The sequence below is a fragment of the Penicillium atrosanguineum genome (genome assembly GCF_028827265.1).
Source record: "Penicillium atrosanguineum strain IBT 20685 chromosome Unknown utg000002l_segment0_segment0, whole genome shotgun sequence".
NCBI classification, from domain to species: Eukaryota; Fungi; Ascomycota; class Eurotiomycetes; order Eurotiales; family Aspergillaceae; genus Penicillium; species Penicillium atrosanguineum.
Genome location: NW_026623134.1, coordinates 3,335,252 through 3,354,879, shown reverse-complemented (window position 1 = coordinate 3,354,879; position 19,628 = coordinate 3,335,252). Strand labels below are relative to the sequence as shown.

At 55.1% G+C, this 19,628-nt stretch overlaps 2 protein-coding genes across 2 annotated transcripts; both read right to left on the bottom strand.

Annotated features, from left to right (window-relative positions):
* Window positions 1-684: 684 nt before the first annotated feature.
* N7443_003035 (uncharacterized protein) lies at window positions 685-13,070 on the bottom strand (the record flags this gene model as incomplete). The annotated part of the gene is made up of 3 exons (XM_056883091.1): window positions 685-2,223; window positions 2,287-9,702; window positions 9,810-13,070. 3 exons carry the CDS (start codon window positions 13,068-13,070, stop codon window positions 685-687), a joined length of 12,216 nt encoding a protein of 4,071 aa, XP_056744932.1.
* Window positions 13,071-13,311: 241 nt separating this feature from the next.
* N7443_003034 (short chain dehydrogenase/reductase family protein) lies at window positions 13,312-19,596 on the bottom strand (the record flags this gene model as incomplete). Its single annotated transcript, XM_056883090.1, has 1 exon — window positions 13,312-19,596. The coding sequence occupies one exon, from the start codon at window positions 19,594-19,596 to the stop codon at window positions 13,312-13,314; it is 6,285 nt and encodes a 2,094-aa protein (XP_056744931.1).
* Window positions 19,597-19,628: the final 32 nt, after the last annotated feature.

Here is a 19,628-nt window from a genome sequence, read left to right as displayed (position 1 = left end):
TTCACCATAATTAGGTTGGATCATTGGCATTCCAAGTCACCCTCACATACACCTACTGTAGGCCCAACAGTGGCGATAGCTTCCGAGGGTCCAAGGTTATAGTTCAGTCGATCGCATGCCAACCAGGGTGTTTACAACGCTTGTTTGCTGTTGTGCATAGTCTGACTAGCCTATGTATATTTCACATAGCACAAAGTCATCACTCTTTCACATATCTCCGTATTCAGTCATCCTCTTTGGACGGCTGTACAGCTCTGGTATTCAAAGCAGCTTAAAGAGATCCTATACCTAGGAAAGGAACCAAAAGAGGTGCCCAGAATGATGTCGAGACACAGCTGAAGAATCAAGTATGGGAGACCCTTCAGATTGTTTTCTCAGGAAAGCTGTGTAATAGATTGCTGGAGATGAATATGCAGAATAATTTGATTCTATTACATTGCCGTGCGAGAAGTACAAGTCATCACTCATCAGGCATCAAAGATAGTAAATACATGCAGCGGCCGTTATTTTGCAGGGAAAAAGAGAAAACGAAAACACGATCGAGGAAAACAAAAAAACGCCAAATTTATCCACGTCGTCAGTGTCCGACGAATCCATACCCATAAGGACGCCAAATTGCCAGGTCCGAGAAACAGAAGAAAAGGTAGTCCGCGATGGGAGCAATCTGGATCTGAGTGTGACGCCTCAAATCGCATTGCCCATGTCCATCGTAGACGGGGCGATAGAAGGTGCCACGCTGTGGACGGAGCGGGCGCCGTCAATAGACATGCGGTCACCGCTGGTCATCCGCGATAGTCGCTTGTCTTTGCCGGGGCGGGCGATGAGTACCTGCGCAGGGCAGACGACAATTTCGTCGTCACCCTCGCCGAAATCGTTGCCCTTCTTGACAACGAGGGGGAAGAGGACGATACGCACAACGGCTTGTTGAGATTCCAGCTCGTCGTTGGAGCTGGTCTCGCCGCTGCGTTCGTTCATTAGAGAGGCGTTGAAGTAAACCTGGCGGGCCAGGTCGCCATTGGTGTCGTATTCTGGCTGGAGAGGAGGGAGCATGATAAACTCCGCCAGTTGAGTGCGCATCTCCAAGGATAGCTTGACAGCGACACGAAGGACCTTGCGCAAGGAGTCGAGTAGCTGTGGCTCAACATGGGAAGGAGGAGGAAGGACGAGCGATAAGGTGCCAAAGATCTCCAGAGCGACCGCTTCGGTGTCGCTGTCGCGTTGGGAGGCAAAAGCCGGTCGGTTGGACAGCAGGGTCAGGGTGGTGGCGCGCCAGCGGTGGACTGCGCGACTAGGACCAACCTCTCCCAATTGCTTCTCAAGCGACTTAAGTTTCTGGCGCTGTTCCCGATCCATGCCGAATAGGTACCGAGTGAAAATATACTCCCAGACCATGGTCATGACAACCGACATGAAAACGTCACGTCGGTGAACACGGTCAGCGAGATAAGTATCGGCATCGGAGCCATCAAGGAGGGCATTGTCGAAGCGATCGGCAATCTTCTCGTCCTTCAGCTCACTTAGAGAGCGGCAGCGACGGTGATCGGAGTGTTTGGAGAAGCGCAACACCCATTGTTGAATGTGACCACAGAGCTTCTGACACGCGGCAACGAAGTAATCCTCATCGCGGAAGACAAGGGCATTGTCGGTGACTGACGCGGCGATCTGTTGTTGTAGCTCCTTCACCTTGTCGCGAGCCTCCTCGAGCTCTTGGCGAAGACGGCGCAATTCAGTATCTTTTTGCGCCAAAGCTGCCTGAATCTCTTGTCGGACCCGAGCATCAATGCCTGATGACAAGTCGTTATGTTGCGACCGTAAGGTGTCGAGTTCGCGCGTGGAGGTCTCGCGGACCTGGGTGACTTCGGCGGCGTGGGCGGCAGCGAGGGCAGCATTGGACGCCGTTAAACCCTCATTCTCCTGAGTCAGACGGCTCATTTCCATCTGGAACCATTCCACAGAGCTCTTGAGCTGTTCCACCTCGGCTTCTCTGTCGCGCAGATCGGCGCCACTGCTTTGCAAAGCTCGATCGCTCTTTCGGCGACCGACGCTGGCATTGCGCAATCGATCTTCGGCTTCATCGCGAGCGGCGATGAGTAAACGATTTTCCGAGATGAGTTGATCGAGTCGACCTTCGAGATCCTGCAAGTGTTGCATGCTGCGGCGGCGACGGACACTAGGCGGTCGGCTGGGCGACCGCGGGGAGTTGGGTGTTTCCCCCCAACCCTCCTGGGAAAAGTTAGTAAACAAAAACAAAACAAAAAAATCAGATGGGACCAGAGAAACACTTACATAGACGTCCGACATATTTCGCAAAGGACGTTTGCCCTTGTCGGTGACGGGATCGTAAGAGGAAGAAGAGGGAAGCTGATCGAGATCGGAAGGAGGCTGGGGAGAGTCTAGTGCGCGACTGGCCGCCCGCAGATCGCTGCTAGTGCTGCGATTCGTGCGACGCAGCTTTCCCTTGCTGTCGCTGGGTCTTAGCACTGGCGCCCCCAGCTCGGGGGTTTGCAGCGGAGATTTTGATATTTTCGACAGATTATCGTGGCTGGTGGTAGCACTGCCACTCTCATTCTCTGGGGTAGGCCACGCCTTGCGCTCCAGGGCATTATCGGTGAATTTGCGCACCGGAGTCACAGGTCGAGGCAAGACGTGCTCCGGTTTGATCTCCAGGCGGGGCATGCCGGATCGCGCCGTGGTCGCCTTGGGGCCGGCCCCTGGTTGATGCTCCGCAATGGTGTCGAGTGGAGTCCGGGGCCGATCGTGCTCAAATGGCCCGAAGAGCGATCGCGGCGGAGAAGAGTTGCTCACGGCTTGCACGGGTTGATCTTCCAAATTCCAGGTGCGGGGGGTATGTTGGTGTTTCCCGTGAATCACGGATGGCGATCGACGTAGTTCACTGGGAGTAGCAGAGGCAGCCTCCATCTGAGAGGGCAGGAGGTGCCGGGGCAAAGATGCGTGTTCTTCGGTGCGAGTAGACGGGGACGACCCGAAGAGCATAGATGAACGCTCATTCGAAGCAGGGTGCTCAGGCGATGGGAACTCGTCTGCAATAGAGCGCTTGTCGTGCACCGGGAGCTCTGGCTCCGTATAGTGTTCCTTGGGAGTGACATCTTCCATCGGTGTTTCTTTCTCTGTAGTTGTAGACACATTCTTCTTCGCCGTAGGTAGCTCAAAGCTGGTCTCGGGGATGTCTCTGGTTTCAGTGGTCGCTAGGGGTAGTGCTTCCAAGACGGGGATCGCGATGTCGCGATTCGCTTCCAGGTCCGCTGCGGTCTCTTCCTCAGCACTATCTTTTACCGACGGGGCGTCTTTTTTCATGGCTGAACGCCGGAAACCTGCCCTTTCCAAGCCAGGGAATAAGTTCGCGATCTTGGAGCCTCCGGGAGTGGTAGTTCTGACCGGTGGCTCGGTCTCGATCTCCTTGGAAGTTGACTCATCCATGAGCTCTGGCTTGGTATCGGATGCTAGCTCGACCATCTTGTGGGGAGGCTCCTCGGAAGACTCCTCGACCAGAGTGGCTTGCTCTGACTTTCTCTTGTTTTTCTTGGCCTTCTTCTTGTCTTTCTTGCTCAGTGGCAAAGACCAAGAATCTTCAACAGGCTCCTCTGCTTCCTTCTTAGCTTCTTGTAAAGCCTCCGAAATGGCAGACTCCTCAAATTGCCCAATGACATCTGTATCAGGCACAGAAACAATAGGCTTGGGCTCAGGGAATTGCTCATGAACAGGCTCTGCTTTGTCCGATTTGCTGTGCTCCCATTCAATCGTAGGGAACTCCTCCTCATCTTGCTTGAGCTCGGGCGTTATTGATTCACGAATATCAGCGTCTAGTATTTCAGCATATTGTTCCGGTTCAAAGGGAGCAATCGATTCATGCTCGACGGGAGCATTGCCGGGTGCTGGTTCCTCGTCCAACACAAGATCAGCCTTCTTGGCCTTCTTGGCCTTCTTCTTCGAAGCCTTGCGAGAAAGGGATATCTCTGGCTCCTTGGCAGCTGCTTCAGGCGCAATGAGTTCTACTTCAGTAGACTGCTCACCGGCAGGTTGTGGTTCAATCGATGCAAGGTCAATATCCTTGGAGCTTTCGATCTCATGCTCGGGCTGTGCCCCCACAGGGGCCTCTGGCTCTGCGACTGTCTTGAGCTCAGGCTCCGGAGCTGGTGTCGGTGTTTCCACTTCCCTGAGGTTGTCGGATATGGGCTCCTGAGCTGGCCACTCTTCTTGCTCCAAGGGGGTTTCGATACCCTGTTTTCTCTCCTTGCGCTTTTCCTTCTTCGATAATTTCTTGAGAACAGGCGCAGTCACCTCCGGCTCTCGAGGTCGGTCTTCAAACAAATCACCAGCAACCTCGAGGTCTGCTTCCTTTTCGAGTGCCTGGCTTCGCAGCTTGGCTTCAATCTCCTCATTTTGTTCTTGTTGCTTTTCTCCAGACAAGTCGTAGGGGTTTCGCTTTGGCTGCTCGGTGGGCGATAGTATATCGAATGGTTCCAGGGAGACTGTAGCCTCATCCTTGGCTGCTTCTAGCTGAGGTATCTCTACTTCCTGGGGAAATTGTTCAGGCTCGGGAGCAAATGGTGCGTCAAGAGTCTCTGGCTCAACTTCACGGGAAGCTTCCACCGGTTCATCCTGCGGGACGGACTCAGGCTTTGGCACAAGTTCTTTTCGCTCTTCTGTGCCAGCCCACTCGATGGGAGCAGCAGCGTCTGTCTGCTCGGACCCTGCAAGCTCCTCTTCCTCCGTTGCAGCTTCGGTAGCGGTGGCGGCGGCAGCGGCAGCAGCAGCAGCAGCAGCAGCAGCAGCAGCAGCAGTGGCCTTCTTCTTTTCTTTCTTGTTCATCTTTCTGGAGACGGTTGGCCACTCCTCCTGAGGCTCAGGTGCGGACTCGGCGAGGGTCCCTTCAGCAAATACCGGGGCTTGTTCCATTTCTTCGGCAGCCGGCTGCTCGATGGCGAGGTCGCTGAAGTCTGGGCCAGCTTTCTGGGAAGTATCGGCGACGACCTCTTCCTTTGGAGACTCGAGAACTGGCTCGTTGATTGATGGCTCATCGAGCTTGGGCTCCGACTCGATAGGCTTCTCTTCTTCAATCGTAGCGGCGGCAGCAGCGGCAGCCGTCTTCTTTTCTTTCTTGCTCATCTTCCTAGAGACGCTGGGAAACTCCACAGAAGGCTCAGCAGGAGCTTCAGCAGAGGGGTTTTTGATAGAATCCGGGGCTTCTTTCATCTCTCTAGCCGTAGAATCAACTGCAAGATCCGCCTGCTCAGCCTTTTGGGTAGCCGCTGGCTGCTCTTCCTCAACCACAGTTGAAATGTCATTCGGCGCATTGTCAACGAAATCTGCAGTCAGGACTGCTGCCTCATCGAAGACACCAAGGGGCGTCTCCTCTGCTGACGCCATCACCTCTCCTGCCACTTTGGGAACGGAGTCAGAAGTCTCTATAGGCTCAGGAGCAGGCTGGGTCGCGGGCAATTCCTCGGCGACTTGTTGAGCAAGAAGGGCTTCGCGCTCTTGCTTCTTCCTCTCCTTCTTGCTCAGCTTTCTTGAAAGGGGCGCCTCGAATCGCTCGGCGTCGGCAGCGGGCTCATCCTCGATGTGCTTCATTTCCTTGGAGAATTCGACCTCTTCGACCTCCTCAGAAGGCTGGAGTGCAGAAAGAGTGGCATCTTTGGCTTGCTCTGCGGAAGCTTTTGGAGAAGCTGGGGTGGTCTCAGGCTCCTGAATTGGCTCAACTGGAGTTTCGGGGACTTGCGTGATTTCGGTCTCCTCGTGCATGACACGGTCGGATTCTGGCTCCTCTGTCTCCGTCCCTGCTGACACTTCCTCAGGGGCTGGTGATTCTTCCTCGATCTTACTTTCCTCCCTTTGCTGTTGCTTCTGCTTCTTCATTTTGTCCTTTTTCTTCTGCTTCTTGGACACGGCTGACTCGAAAACTTCTTCCGCGGCCGTCTCTGGGTCAGTAGATGCAGGAGCATCTACTGCTGTCCCAGTGGGAGGCTCTCCCTCTGGCTCCTTCTGGATAACTTCCTCTTCTTTGGACACTGACTCGTCTGTATTCAATAAACCAGTTCCTTCCATTTTTGCTTCCTCCATAGTCGCTTCCCTCGAGACATCTTCCTCCGACGTCACAACATCACCTTCAACATGACCAACTTGGGTCTCCTTCACGATCAAACGCTCCTCGTCCGGAATAAGTGGAACCGCATCCTCCTCTTTTCGCGCATCGTCACTCGTCGTCGCATCGCCAAAATCAATTGAACGCTCAAGCACGGATTGGGGAGGATAATCTGAAGAACGACTCTCTATCTGCGGCTGCTCTACCTGCGAAGACAAGAACTCATCAGTCGAAGCTAATTTTTGGGCCGGTGTGTCGGGCGTTTTTGTGTCGTGGGACTGAAGTTCTTTACCGTCATTCTCCGCAGGCGAGGGTGCCGTTACGGGTTCAGTGATTTCCCGTTTCTCCGATTCTGGGGGTGATCTTTCGGCTTCATCGGCGGCGGGCGAAGATTCGACGGGGGAAGTCTCGGGAACAGGCGAGTCTTGTGCCGGTTGGGCTTCGGCGGCTTTGTCGTCCGCGTCGATGTTCTTGGATTGGCGTTTCTGCTTTTTCTTCAGCTTGCGGCGCTCTTTAGCTGATAGGCCATCATCAGCTTCAGGTTCCTCCTCCTTTGATGGCGTAGGTCCGAGCTCAACTTCAGTCTCAGTAGTGGGCGTTTCATCCGTAGGCTCTGCAGTCGTCTCAAGTTCGGCAGACTTGGCTGTCTCAGTGGGGCCGCTTTCCACTGCAACAGTCATGTCTTCGAGAAGCTCAATCTGAACAGGTTTCGGCAACGAAGCCTCTTCAATAACTGCCACATTCTTGTCGGCTGGCGAAGAGACCTCGATATCCTTGGGCTTGGAAGCTTCGGTGTCAGGCAGCAGTGTCTCCTGGGGCGCCTCAGTAGAAGGAGAAGAGGCTTCTTCAGTCAGATCCACGGACTTGCCCTTCTTCTTGTCCTTTTTCTTGAGTTTGCGACGCTCCTTCGCGGACAAAGAGGCATCGGCCAAGGATTCGTTGGCTTCAGCACTCTCAGAAGGCTCTTCCAGAGACCCAGCTAGCTCTTCGGGTTGAACTGGTGAATCGGAACTTGGCTGGTTCACAGCTTCCTCCACTAGGACGTCTGCAGCAACAGGCTCCTCGGTAATTGTCGCAACTTCAGCCGCGTCCACAGTTGGGGTCTCGGGCTCAGTGACTTCCTCGTCTGCAGGCACCTCAAGAACCCGATCAGCATCAACAGGTACCTCAACCAGCTCTTGGCTAGGGGTGGCATTGGGGGTTGGTTGATCCTGAGATTCCTCTGTCTTGGCAGGAGCAGAAAATTCTTGTTCAGGCTGAGCTTCATCCTCAAAGGCAACGGACTTGCGATTCTTCTTCTTGTCTTTCTTAGCCTTCTTCTTTTGCGCAGCAGTCATAGGAACTCCAGGCTCGGCCTCGACCGGGGTCTCTGCTTCAGCTGGAGATCCAGGCTCAGCTGGGGTCTCGGACTCAGCAGCCTGCTCATCAACGGCCGGAAAATCCTCGGAAGCCTCTTCAGGAGCTGGTTCTTCGATAGAAACAGGAGTCTCGACATTCTCGGTCATTTCGAGCGTTTCCACAGGTTGAGTCGGGGCAGCCTCGGTGGGTTCTTCTGTGACGGTCTCTTCCTTGACTGGTTCGGGCTGCGGCTCCTCAAGACCCATAGACTGGCGCTTCTTCTTGTCCTTCTTAGCCTTCTTCTTCTGAGCTGCAGTCATGGGAACTTCAAGCTCAGGTTGGGTCTCAGTTGGGGTTTCTGGCTCCGCAATGAGCTCCTCGGTGATGGGCGTTTCCGTGACAGGCTCATCTTTCGCGGCCTCTTCCAGAGCTCGTTCTCCGACGGAAAGGGCTTCGATGTTTTCGTTTGAGATGGGCGGTTCAGTGACTTCAGTGGAAGCAGGCTCGGTGGGAGCAGGCTCGTCCTCTGTTGGCTCGGGCTTCCGCTCAGACTCAGGGTTCTCAAGGCCCATAGACTGACGCTTCTTCTTCTCCTTCTTGGCCTTCTTTTTCTGAGCAGCAGTCATTGGAACCTCGGGTTCGGGGTCAGCCAGTGCCTCGGGCTCGGCGGCAGGTTCTTCAACCACAGGCTCTTGAACTGCAGGCTCTTCAACTGCAGGCTCTTCAACTGCAGGCTCTTCAACTGCAGGCTCTTCAACTGCAGGCTCTTCAACTGCAGGCTCTTCAACTGCAGGCTCTTCAACTGCAGGCTCTTCAACTGCAGGCTCTTCAACTGCAGGCTCTTCAACTGCAGGCTCTTCAACTGCAGGCTCTTCAACTGCAGGCTCTTCAACTGCAGGCTCTTCAACTGTAGGCTCTTCAACTGTAGGCTCTTCAACTGTAGGCTCTTCAACTGTAGGCTCTTCAACTGTAGGCTCTTCAACTGTAGGCTCTTCAACTGTAGGCTCTTCAACTGTAGGCTCTTCAACTACAGGCTCTTCGACGGAAATGGAAGCCTCGGCATTCTCCGTGGGAGCAGGTGTCTTGATAGGCTCGACAGAAGTAGAATTCGAGGACACAGGCTCAACAGAGGCTCCTTCGTTAGCGAGAGAATCAACAGGCTCTTCCGTAACCGGCTCCGGCTGGCGGTCAGATTGAGGCTCCTCAACAAAAGCAAGAGATTGACGCTTCTTCTTGTCCTTTTTAGCCTTCTTCTTCTGACCGGCGGTCATGGGAACCTCAGCCTCCTCTGCAGGTGCATCATCCGGGAGAGCAGCTTCAGGAACAGCCAATTCATCGACAGGCTGTTCGGGAGCAACCTCAGGATACTTATCTGAGGTGGGTGCGGCTTCTGTTGAGATTTCCATGTTCTCTTCCTGGACAGTCTCGGCGGCAGGAGTGTCGAATGGTGCGGGCTCAGGCACGGCTTCTTCGGAGACGGGCTGGACATCGCTAGAGATCTCAAGTGAGGGCTCAGAAATAGCAGGTGCATCTTCGATAAGCAGTTCCGGGGCAGCATCCCTCTCAACATCGGCAGTGGTCTCAGCCTTAGATTCTGTAGGTTCGGGAGCTGCGATCTCGGCCTGCGGAACTTCAACGGTCTCCTCGGTCTCCCCCTCTTCGGTAGGAATAGGGTCGACGAGATCCACGGATTGCTTTTGCTGCTGCTTCTTAGCCTTCTTGGCTTTCTTCTTTCCCGCTGCAGTCATAGGCACCACTGGCTTGGCCTCGATAGCTTCAGGCTCCTCTGTAGAGACTTCAGGTTCAATAGTCTCAGGGACTGTCTCGACGGCGGTAGCCGGAGTCAAGTCCTCTTCCTTAGGCTGGTCGGCGCCAAGGGGCTCAAACATTCCTTCTTCAACCGGAATATCAACTGGAGCCAACACGTCATTGACGGGCTCAACAGCTTCATTCCCAGGAGTAGGAGATGGAACCTCCTTGACAGCCGATGTTTCGGCCTCGGGGACAGTCTCAATGTCGTTAGGAGTCTGAACAATCTCGGATTCAGAGATGGCAGTAGTCTCAGTGGCAGGCGTCTCATCAGCGAAAGAGCTAACGCTCTGTTGCTTTTTCTTAGCCGCCTTCTTGGCCTTCTTCCTCTCCGCGGCAGTCATAGGAACCTCTGGCACGGCAGAATCAGGTTCGGGTTCCATCGAGACTTCAGGGTCGACCGCTTCAGGAACTGTCTCGACGGCGGTAGCCGGGGTCAGGTCATCCTTAGGCTGGTCGGTGTCAAGGGGCTCAACCTTTCTTTCTACTGGGATATCAGCTAGAGCCGACACGTCATTGACGGGCTCAATAGCTTCAATTTCAGGAGTAGGGGGGGAACCTCCTCAACAGCCGGAGTCTCGGCCTCGGGAAGGGCTTCAATATCCTTCGGAGTCTCAACAAGTTCAGCCTCAGCGACAGGGGGGTCGTCAGCGATAGAGCTCATGCTTTGTTGCTTCTTCTTAGCTGCCTTCTTGGCTTTCCGTTTTTCGGCCGCTGTCATGGGGACCTCAGGATCAACGGGGGTATCATCAACAGGAACCTCTCGCGAGGCTTCGGGCTCTTCTTGTGCGAGCTCGCCGACAAAGTCCCTAGCGGGAGCTTCTTGGTTGACATCTGCGACAGAAATAAGGGCGGGCTCTTCCTGAGGCTGCTCGGGCTGGATTGAAACCTCCTTGGTCTCTTCCAGAGGAACCGTATCCGTAGACGTCTCTGCAGTAGCTGCAAGGGTTTCTGTGGTGACATCGGCAGGAGCAACCTCGGCCTCAACGGATGGCTCAGTAATCCCAACTGACTCGATCTCGGGTTGGGGTTCGGCAGACTCGGGCTCGGTGGGCTTTTCGTCGTCAGAAGTGAAAGAAACGCTCTGTTTGGACTTCTTCTTGTCTTTCTTAGCCTTCTTCTTCTGAGCTGCAGTCATAGGGACCTCGGACTCGGCTTCAGGCTCCACGGTAGGCTCGACGGTCGGAGTCTCTGGTATTTCTTGAGCTAGATCAGTATGCTCGACCGGCTCGACCGGCTCCGTAGGGGCCAACGGCTCAGTATCACCAGAAGGAACAGACTCTGGCTCTTGAGGAGCAACAGGTTCTTCAGCAGGCAGATAAGAGACATCCTTGGCCATCTGTTCAGGTTCAGAAGACAGTATCTCACCACCAGCCAGAGAAGCTCGGGTATCAATAGGCTCGCTAGAAGCTGTTTCCTCAGGTTCGGGATCCTTGGAGTCTTGTTCTGGCTCGGGATCGGCGGCCTTTGGGTCAGTCGCAATTTCCTCCTCAAAAGCAAGAGACTGGCGCTTCTTCTTGTCCTTCTTGGCCTTCTTCCTTTGCGCCGCGGTAAGAGGAATTTCAGGCTCGGCTGGGTGGGTTTCAGTAATTTCGAGAAGTGTATCAGCTGGAACGTCCTTTGGCTGCTCGGCCTGCTCCTCGACGGCTTCTTGGAAGTTATCTTCTTCTGCGGGGGTCTCATCGACTGCAGGAGTAGGAGTGGCGTCCTCTGATGACTTCGCGACCGCTTCCATAGTCTGAGGTTCTTCGCCGGCTTCAGCGGGAGAGGGCTGAGATAGTTCGAGCTCTTGTACTTCAGAAACAGGGTCTTGAAGATCCTTGCTCAGATCACCAGATTGAGGCTCTTCAGTAGAAGTTGGCTCGGTTGTCTCCACAAGTTCGCGGGAGTCGTGGAACTCTGGGTCATCTTGTTCAGTCGGGGGAATCTCCGGGACACTGATATCCTGTGGAGCCTCCCTCTCTTCCTGAACCGGGACATCTTCGACAACTGCAGAATCAGATGGCTGAGTCACGTCACCAACCTCCTCGATGGAAGAGATGCTCTTAGCCTTCTTCTTTGCCGCCTTCTTAGCCTTCTTCTTTTCAGCGGCGGTCATGGGGACCTCAAGCTCAGCGGAGGCATCCTCGGTAACCGTAGACTCGGGTTGGGGCTTGGCGGTAACAGGCTCCACAGACACGGGCTCAGCAGGGGCAGCGGGGACTTCGGGTTCAGAAACTGCCACAGCTTCAGCGGTTCCAATGACTCCAATGGACTCAGCAGCTTCGGTAACTTCAGAAGGCAAAGACTCTGCTTCAACATTTTTAGAAACCTGAGTCTCAACTCCAGTCTCCGGTTGAACAGCGGCTTCTTCCTCTACAGCAGAAGAAGCAGCCTCGGTCTCAATAGAAGGTATTTCGCCCTCGACAGCCTGTTGCTCGGAAGCCAGTGGTCCAGGAGTCGTTTCATCAACACTCTGAGACTGACCCTTTTTCGCCTTCTTCTTCTTTTTCTTCTTGGAGGCCGACGTAGTTGCAACCTCTTCGACCGGCTCCTCGTGCTGTGCCTGAGGCTCAACAGCTTCCGTATTCTCTGGAACAACTTCCTTACTCATCTCAAGATGGGGGACATTCTCTTCAACGGCAGTGCCAGGCTTGTCTACTTCTTCTCCAGATGCTGTCACGGGAGTAACCTCCTTGGAAACGGCCGCATTGACAATGTCGGCGAATCCTCCGAATGGACCACTGGAGGTAGAAATGGTTTGTTCGGTAGTCTCTGTTCTTTCCTTTTCACCTGGAGCAGGCTTCTCGTCTTCCGTGACAGCAGCAGCGACAGCGGCATCGACAACACCTGCGAAGCCGGGTCCGACGTCGAATGGTGATGTTTCTTGAGTGGGAGTACCAGCCGTATGCTGAGAGTCGGCCTGTTGCAAGTCAAAGTCTCTTGTCCGTTCGGGGCCTTCGCCCTCGTTGAGGTCCTTGGCTCCAACCACAGATCCCTCGGCGGAAGGTAGAGCCTCCATCGTAGGTGAGGGAGGCACATCTGGCAGCGAGCTAGGATCCCGAAGGAGTTCTGAAGGAGAATGGAATTCATAGTGCTTTTCCTTCTTCACTCCGTAGCCGTCTGCTGTGGGAGTAGCTTGCTGCGAGTCAAGTAGGTCACCTTCACCCTCGTCGTTGGCTCGGTCAGTTGAGATCGTTAGACCGGTTGGTCGGCGCCGGTCAGACATGGAATGGCTGAAGTGAACTGCATCCCAGCTTTGGATGGCATCTTCGTCGTTAAGTGCACGAAGATCCTCCATTGACGGCGCTCGGGAGGACGTTTTGCTGGATGGGAGGGATGGTAATGGTTCGCCAGGTTCCGCAGTCTCGCCCTTTGTTGCGCCATGACGCTCGACAAGCCACAGAGGACGGATCTCACGAGAGTTTCTAAATTCGACAGAGTTCAGACGGCGATGACGAGGCTGGGTGGGTGAGCCTGGGGAGACAGTGGCTGCAGTGGGAGACTCAGTGACAGGGACTGCCCGCGAAAGACCTGGGGATGTTGGAGGGCGACGGAAGTGTAGAGGTACAGCTGTGGGAGACTCGGTGACGGATCGAGCCACAGACGGACGACGTCCCCTAGGTGATTCGTCTCGTTCACGGACCATCTGAGGCGACGATGGTCTGCTGAGTGACCTCGGGGCTAGATCTAGGGTTCGTTCCGCACCAGGGGCGGAAGTAGACCGGCTTCGAGACAGCTGGTGTAAGACTTTCCCTCCCAATGCTAAGCCGGCAACTGCAGCTACTCCTTGTTCAAGCCCCGAAGCACCACTTTGGTCGCGCTCAGCCGCGGCTGGCATTTCGGAGCGATCCCCTAAAAAAGACTTGTCGCTGTCATCATTATAATCGGAAGGTTTCGCGTCCTGGAAAAACCAGAAATGCTTAGTACAGAGATTCACTTGTTTCGGGGCATTGGTTCTTTGTGCATTGGATAAGTCGGGGGTTGGAAGGCGAGACCATCCAGAAAACGGGCAACTACATGGCACACAAAAATGTACAGGAAGGAAGCAACAACATGAACAATAAAGGAGATTTCGAATATTATACCTTCTCAGATTCTCCGCGTCTTCCCGAATCAACAATATCCTCGTACTTGTGTCGACGTCGCTCTTCCTTCTTCTGTCTGCTGGACCTGTACTCCTCCAGGTTTGCTTCACTGCGAGAACTGCGCACACTGCGGACTGATTCCTTGTCCGATCCATCGTCACGCAAACTGTCTCCTCCACTGGAGCTGCGATGCTTCTTCTTGCGGCGGTGTCGTTCATCGTCAACTCCAGCCTCGGAGATGGCCTCACGCGAGGGATGCTTATCCACAGAGGAAGACCGGGAGTTAGACCGGGAGCGGGCTGGCTCTGAAACACGCGAGCCAAAGAGACTCCGGATTAATCCACCAGAAGAGCTCTTTTCCTTCAGCTCCTTATCATCCTTGCTGCGTCGCTTCTCCCGTGTCTCGTCGAACTTGGCGGGAGAAGAGGAGATAGATGCGGTATCGTCGAAGTCGCGTGATGATCTGGAACGATGCTTTCGCCGCTCGGGCTTCTCGACATCATCAATTGAAGTGATAGCAGATCTGGCGTCATCGTCTACCGAGAAGGTATCACTGTCCCGCTTGGAGCGACGATGCTTGCGACGCTCGGACTTCTCACCGTCTTCAAGAGAGGTAATGGCAGATCTGGCGTCATCATCCACTGAGTATGTATCACTGTCACGCTTCGAATGACGGTGCTTGCGACGTTCGGACTTCTCGTCGTCATCAAGCGTAGTTATAGCGGACGCGGCATCATCGAAGTCTCGGGAGGATCTTGAACGATGTTTGCGGCGCTCAGACTTCTCTTCGTCGTCGAGGGGAGTGCTAGGAGACGCATCCCGGGAAGATCTAGAGGAACGATGCTTACGACGCTTAGACTTTTCATTATCCTCAAATGCGGTAATAGCAGACGCAGCATCATCAAACTCCCGCGATCTGGAGGAGCGATGCTTCCGGTGCTCAGACTTCTCCTCGTCCTCAAGCGGAGTGATAGGGCCCTTGGCATCATCGAACTTGGCGGGAGACGATGCAATAGAGGCAGCATCATCATAGTCCCGCGATCTGGAGGAACGATGTTTGCGTCGCTCAGACTTCTCAACATCTTCAATTGAAGTGATAGCGGACCGGGCATCATCGTCAACGGCGAAGACATCGCTATCCTGCTTTGAGCGACGATTCCGTCGCTTCTCTTCCTTGACATCGATCTCGGGTTTCTCAACGGCGGGCGAGACATCATCAACAGATATGTCGCGGGAGACATCACGAGATGACTCGCGTGGCAAATCACGAGCGAAGTCAAGATCGTCGCCGTGACGACCAGGCTTCTTAGACTTGGATTTGCTCTCGGATTCTCTCACAGGGGGAGCGGAGAAGACTGAGCGGTCATCGCGAGATTCAACCTCTATCGAGTCGTTGAAGCTATCAAAGCCTCCAGGCATGGAGAATACGTCGTTCTCCAGAGAGCTAGATCTGCCGTGCTTTTCATTGAGCTGCTCCATGACCTCCTGGGCAATGGAGACCTCCCGGCGCTTGGATGACTCATTTTCTTTGCAAAAAGACTCGGGTTCAGCGTAGAAAGGATCCTTGTCAATGAGATGCCGGGGTTTGTCATCCCTAGACTTGGAGACACCAGGGCTCTCGATCTCGCCCTCAACGAAACCATGGGGTTGTTCGGATACCGGGGCCCACTTCGAAGTGGGAGAGAATGTTCCTTCATCCTCTGATCCGGGAGGAGAAGTACGCGTGTGATATTTAGGGTCGTCGATCACGAAGGAAGGATCAAACCCAGCCGCTTCGGTTGCGGCAGCGACTGTGGCAGCAAACTCGATATCGTCACCGAAATCAGCTTTTCTGGTGTCCTTTGACTTGGAGAGGTCCTCAGCATTTTCTTTCGCAGGGAAGTCGATGCTGATGTCTTGGAAGTCGTCGGGGGTGGGAGAGAACTCGGGTTCAGAGGATGAGGGGACCTCGTACTCGTGGGTTGAATGAGGTCCCCAAGATACTCGGGAACCGGTACTTGAGCGTTCACGTTTGGGTACTTCTTGGGGAGCTTCATAAGGCTCTGAGCGAGGCTCTGAACGAGGTTCGCGGCGTCCATCGCGGCTTTCTTCACGGACAACCTCTGGAGGCTCATTCTGGCCATTCTGAACAGGCGCCACAACAGGCGAAGCAGCACCACGAACAGACCCGTTAATACTCTGGGGGGGAGTAGGTTCGATATAGTTCAGTCGTGGAACCGGCCACGGGAGATGCTCGCGATCTTCATAAGGCTCAGGACCGAACTGGGGAAGATCAGTCGGTTCATCCTTGGCCTCTTCCTTCTCACGTTCACTGGCGGGAACAACCTCGATTATTTCAGGCTCGTCACCGGACTCAGCTGAGCCGCGCCGGCGCGATTGCTGATTGGGGCTGTGTCGGACTTCTTCGGGTGCAAAGAACTCGGCGTAGTCATCGTAGACCTGGGCTGGACGAGGGCTGCGGCGAGAAGGCTCCTCGCGGTAGTCTGTGTAGTCCACAGGCGGCTCAGGGGCTTCGACTGGTGTGGAGATATCGGACTTCGAGACGAAGGAAGATTCCGCTCGGCGCTCGGCACGACGTCGTTCACGGCGTCTTGAGCTGGCTTCAGATGCATCCTCTTCATCCTTCTTGCTCTTGTGGGAGATGATTGAAGTGGCAGCGGCAGCACCAATGGCACCAATGGCAGCTGCTTCGACCCATTTGGAAGATTCCGTTTCCTTGTCGTTATCGCTTCGCCGCTTCTCATCATCTTTTTCCTTGCGACGACGCTCCCGTTCCCGTTCGAGTTCGCGTTCGCGCTCACGCTCACGTTCTTCCCGCACGCGTTCCCGTTCCCGATCGCGTTCGCGTTCCTCTCGCTCCCGATCCCGATCATGTCGCTCAGACTCGAGTCGAGCCAATTCTTCTTCGCGATCAATCAACTGGACAGGATCATCCCTGAAATCCTCACGAGATTCCCTCTCACGACGAGTGAGACTGAGACGACGCTCGCGTTCCGCCTGCTCCTCTGTCAGGTTGAATGACACAGAAGCCTGGTCCTTGATTGTAGACCGGCGCTTTTGACTAGAGACGGAGCTCTCCTGAAGAGGGAACACAGGAGAAGAATTGCTTCTGCGCGGATGGCGCCGCTCAGCATAGCTAACATCATCAGGGTTCCAGGGCGCGTCACGAGATGCTTGGGGTTGAGGCCCATAGCGGTCGAATTCATTGGCGAAGATGGGAGGAACAGCTGCCGGAGCGCTGTACGCGGGAATTGATCCCGGCAGGCTTCCCTGTGTGCTGTAGATGGCCTGGGAGACAGGGGTCACGGGTTGAGGCTGCTGAAGAGGGATAGGTCCAGGGCGAACGAGGGGTGTTTCATCGTTTGAAATAACGGATTGGGTCGATCTGCCAACATCGAAGTGACCAGGGTCGGATGTGGGGACAGGGTAGACTTGTTGAAGACTGCCAGCGCTGCTTGAAGGACGGCTATCGCGGCGGCGAGCCACCGAGGCCAAAGCCGCGCCTCCAAGGACACCAGTGCCAGCGGCCACAGCAGTCTTACCAATAGATGATTTCTTGTCCTTCTTCTTTTGCTTCTTCTTGCCCCAGCCCCAGCCCCATCCTCCGCTGTTTGAGTCTGAGCTAGAACTACCATTACTAGCGCCGAAGGCAAGGGCGGAGTTGGCACTAGAGGAAGAAAGGTCATCCGACTCGGCGTCAATCCACTCGTCGCCTTCGTTGGCAGAAGTGCCGTAATCGGAGTGACGATATTGAGATTCTCTGGCAGTAAGAATCTGACCCGTGCTGCGGCTGCGGCCATGAGAATGAGAAGCAGCAAGAGCAGTCGCGGTGGCGCCCAGGCCCAAAAGCGCAGCATCCACGTTCTCTGGCTTCTTACCCTTCCTCTCCTTCTTCTTCAGCTTATTTGGAGGCTTCTTAGAAAATCCATCTCCAAAGGCGAGGTCATTATCAAGCGAGGAAGAAGACGAGCTGCGGAATGAGAAAAAGCTCTTCGACCGCTTAGCGCGTGTATTTCTGCGGTTCTCAGACGAAGAAGTGAAGAAGGAGGTAAAGCCTCCAACAGACTTGGCAGCAGGCCGGGATACATCGACAAAGGAGGAGCTAGATGAAGATTCCTTCCGGCGTTGAACCCGCGAGATAGATCGACTGCGGTCTCGTTGGTGCTTCGAGACCGCCAGCGCGGCTCCACCCACTGCCGCGCCCAAGGCTGCCTCCTTCATGAACGATGAACGGCGAGATCGAGATGAAGATCGAGAGCGATTGCGTCGAGAGTTCTTGTCATCATAATAATATTCTCGCGGCGAGTTTCGTCCAGAGCGACGAACGACACCACGGGAAGTGTAACTCATCGTCTCGTCGTGAGATGATGTACGCTCTCCAGAGGGCCGGCCAGAGCGGACACTGTAAGTATCATCAAAGTCTTTGCCAGCAAAAATGGACTTCGTGGCATAGCCAGTCAGCATACCGGGAAGCCACGAAGACGACTTCTTTGACTTCTTGCGTCGACCTCTCTCGTCTTCCGACGAGTGGTATCGGCTGAGCTTGTTGACTCTCGAATTGCTACTGCTGCTGTAGCGGTCGGAAGAATGTCGGCGTGCGTTATAGTGATGCTTGCGAGGCGCATTGAGGGAGGTGCTTTGAGGGTCAAAGCAATACCTACACACGCCGATGGTCTCGGTGTAATCTTCAAATCGACCGACGCCCTCTGGATCACGCCAAAAGTCCACAAACTTGGTCAGAGGGCCGCGCTGGCGGTGCTGCATAGCAAGAGCGCCGGCTCCCACTGCCTGTGGGTAGTAGCCAGGGCCATGGTGAGCAACATGCTGCGCATAGGTTGGCCCCTCATAGCCTGCACCTCCAGTGGCGATCATCGCGTGATTGCTACCAGATGCATAGGGCGGCAGACCAGATTGGGATGATTGTTCGTAGTTCTGGACGTTGTGCGCAGGGCTGTCGGGGTGATCATGGTGATCATGGTGGCCGAGCATGTAGCCCGCCGCTGCGCCAGCTGCTGCAACACCGATACCAGTACCGACGCCGTAGGAATGGGGAGGCTTGCTTGAACTCGGGGGCTTGTTTGAACCTGAAGGCCTGTTGGAACCTGGGGGTCTGCTTGAACTTGGGACAGCTCCTTGCGAGTACGAGTGAGATTGATATGCGCTTGTCGATGAATATTGTGACTCCTCATGAGCCATCATACTTCCAATGCCATATGTAGCAGCTCCCGCCGCCGCGACAGCGGGAATGGCACTTGAAGACGAAGGTTTGCTAGGTTTTGATGGCTTCGATGTTGACGGCTTGCTGGTCTTCCCGGGCTTTGGGGGCTTGGAAGATGACCCAGATGGCGGGTTGCTGGCCGACTGAATGGGCGCAGCATCATCGAAGTACGCGGCTGCCGCTCCAACCTGGCCAACACTACTCGGCTCGGGTGGAGGATTGACCGATGGCGATGCCGCCATCAGATGTTCTTGGCTGTTCACGAGTGGCTTTTGCGGTCGCATACCCGGTTGCTCTGAAACAGATTGACCTTGATCTCCGTAGTAGTCCGCTGCGGCTCCGGCAGGATGGTAAGGTAGGTAAGGCTCCGCAGTCCCAGTAGGGAACTGGCCAGGGAATTGTTGTGCAACGTGGGGATCATAAGGTAATGGCGTAGAATCGTGAGGCGGGGAGAACGCGGGGGCCATCATATTATCGTACTGCATGGGGAATTGCGAAAAGCCCGGGGCCGCAATGTCGGCGGCAAACTGGGCGCCTGGCGCACTGGACGGCATGGAGGTGGAGACGGGCGGCATGTAGTGATCTCCAGACTGCGTGCGCCTGCGCTCGCGACGGTCGCGCTCGCCGCGCTCACGCTCCCAGTCATCATCCGGCGCGTCAGCGGTGCTTCGGCGGCTCTTCCTTTTGTCGCGATCTCTGCTTGACGATCGGTCTCGGTCTCGGTCGCGGCGGCGAGAACGAATGCTATCCCTGTCACTATCTCTGCGCTTTGGTGTTCGCTCAACGATAGCAGTATAGGGGTCGATTTCGTCGGGTTCGGCCGTCACGTAGGTGGATGCGACGGATTCGCCAGCCACACTCGCAGGTCCGCGCCTGCTGCTCGAAGCCGAGGGCTCGTAGGCCGACAAGTCACCCAGGCCGCGGTCACGGTCGTCACCCCGTGAGGATTTGCGGCTATGTGAAGACTTGGAATCAGTCTTGCGACGACTCTTAGAGCTGGAGCTGGTGGTGCTGCGGACGTCCGAGGACGACCGGCCCCCGCCCATGAGGGCCTTAAACATGGTGGGCAATGAATCAGAGGAATGCCCCGATA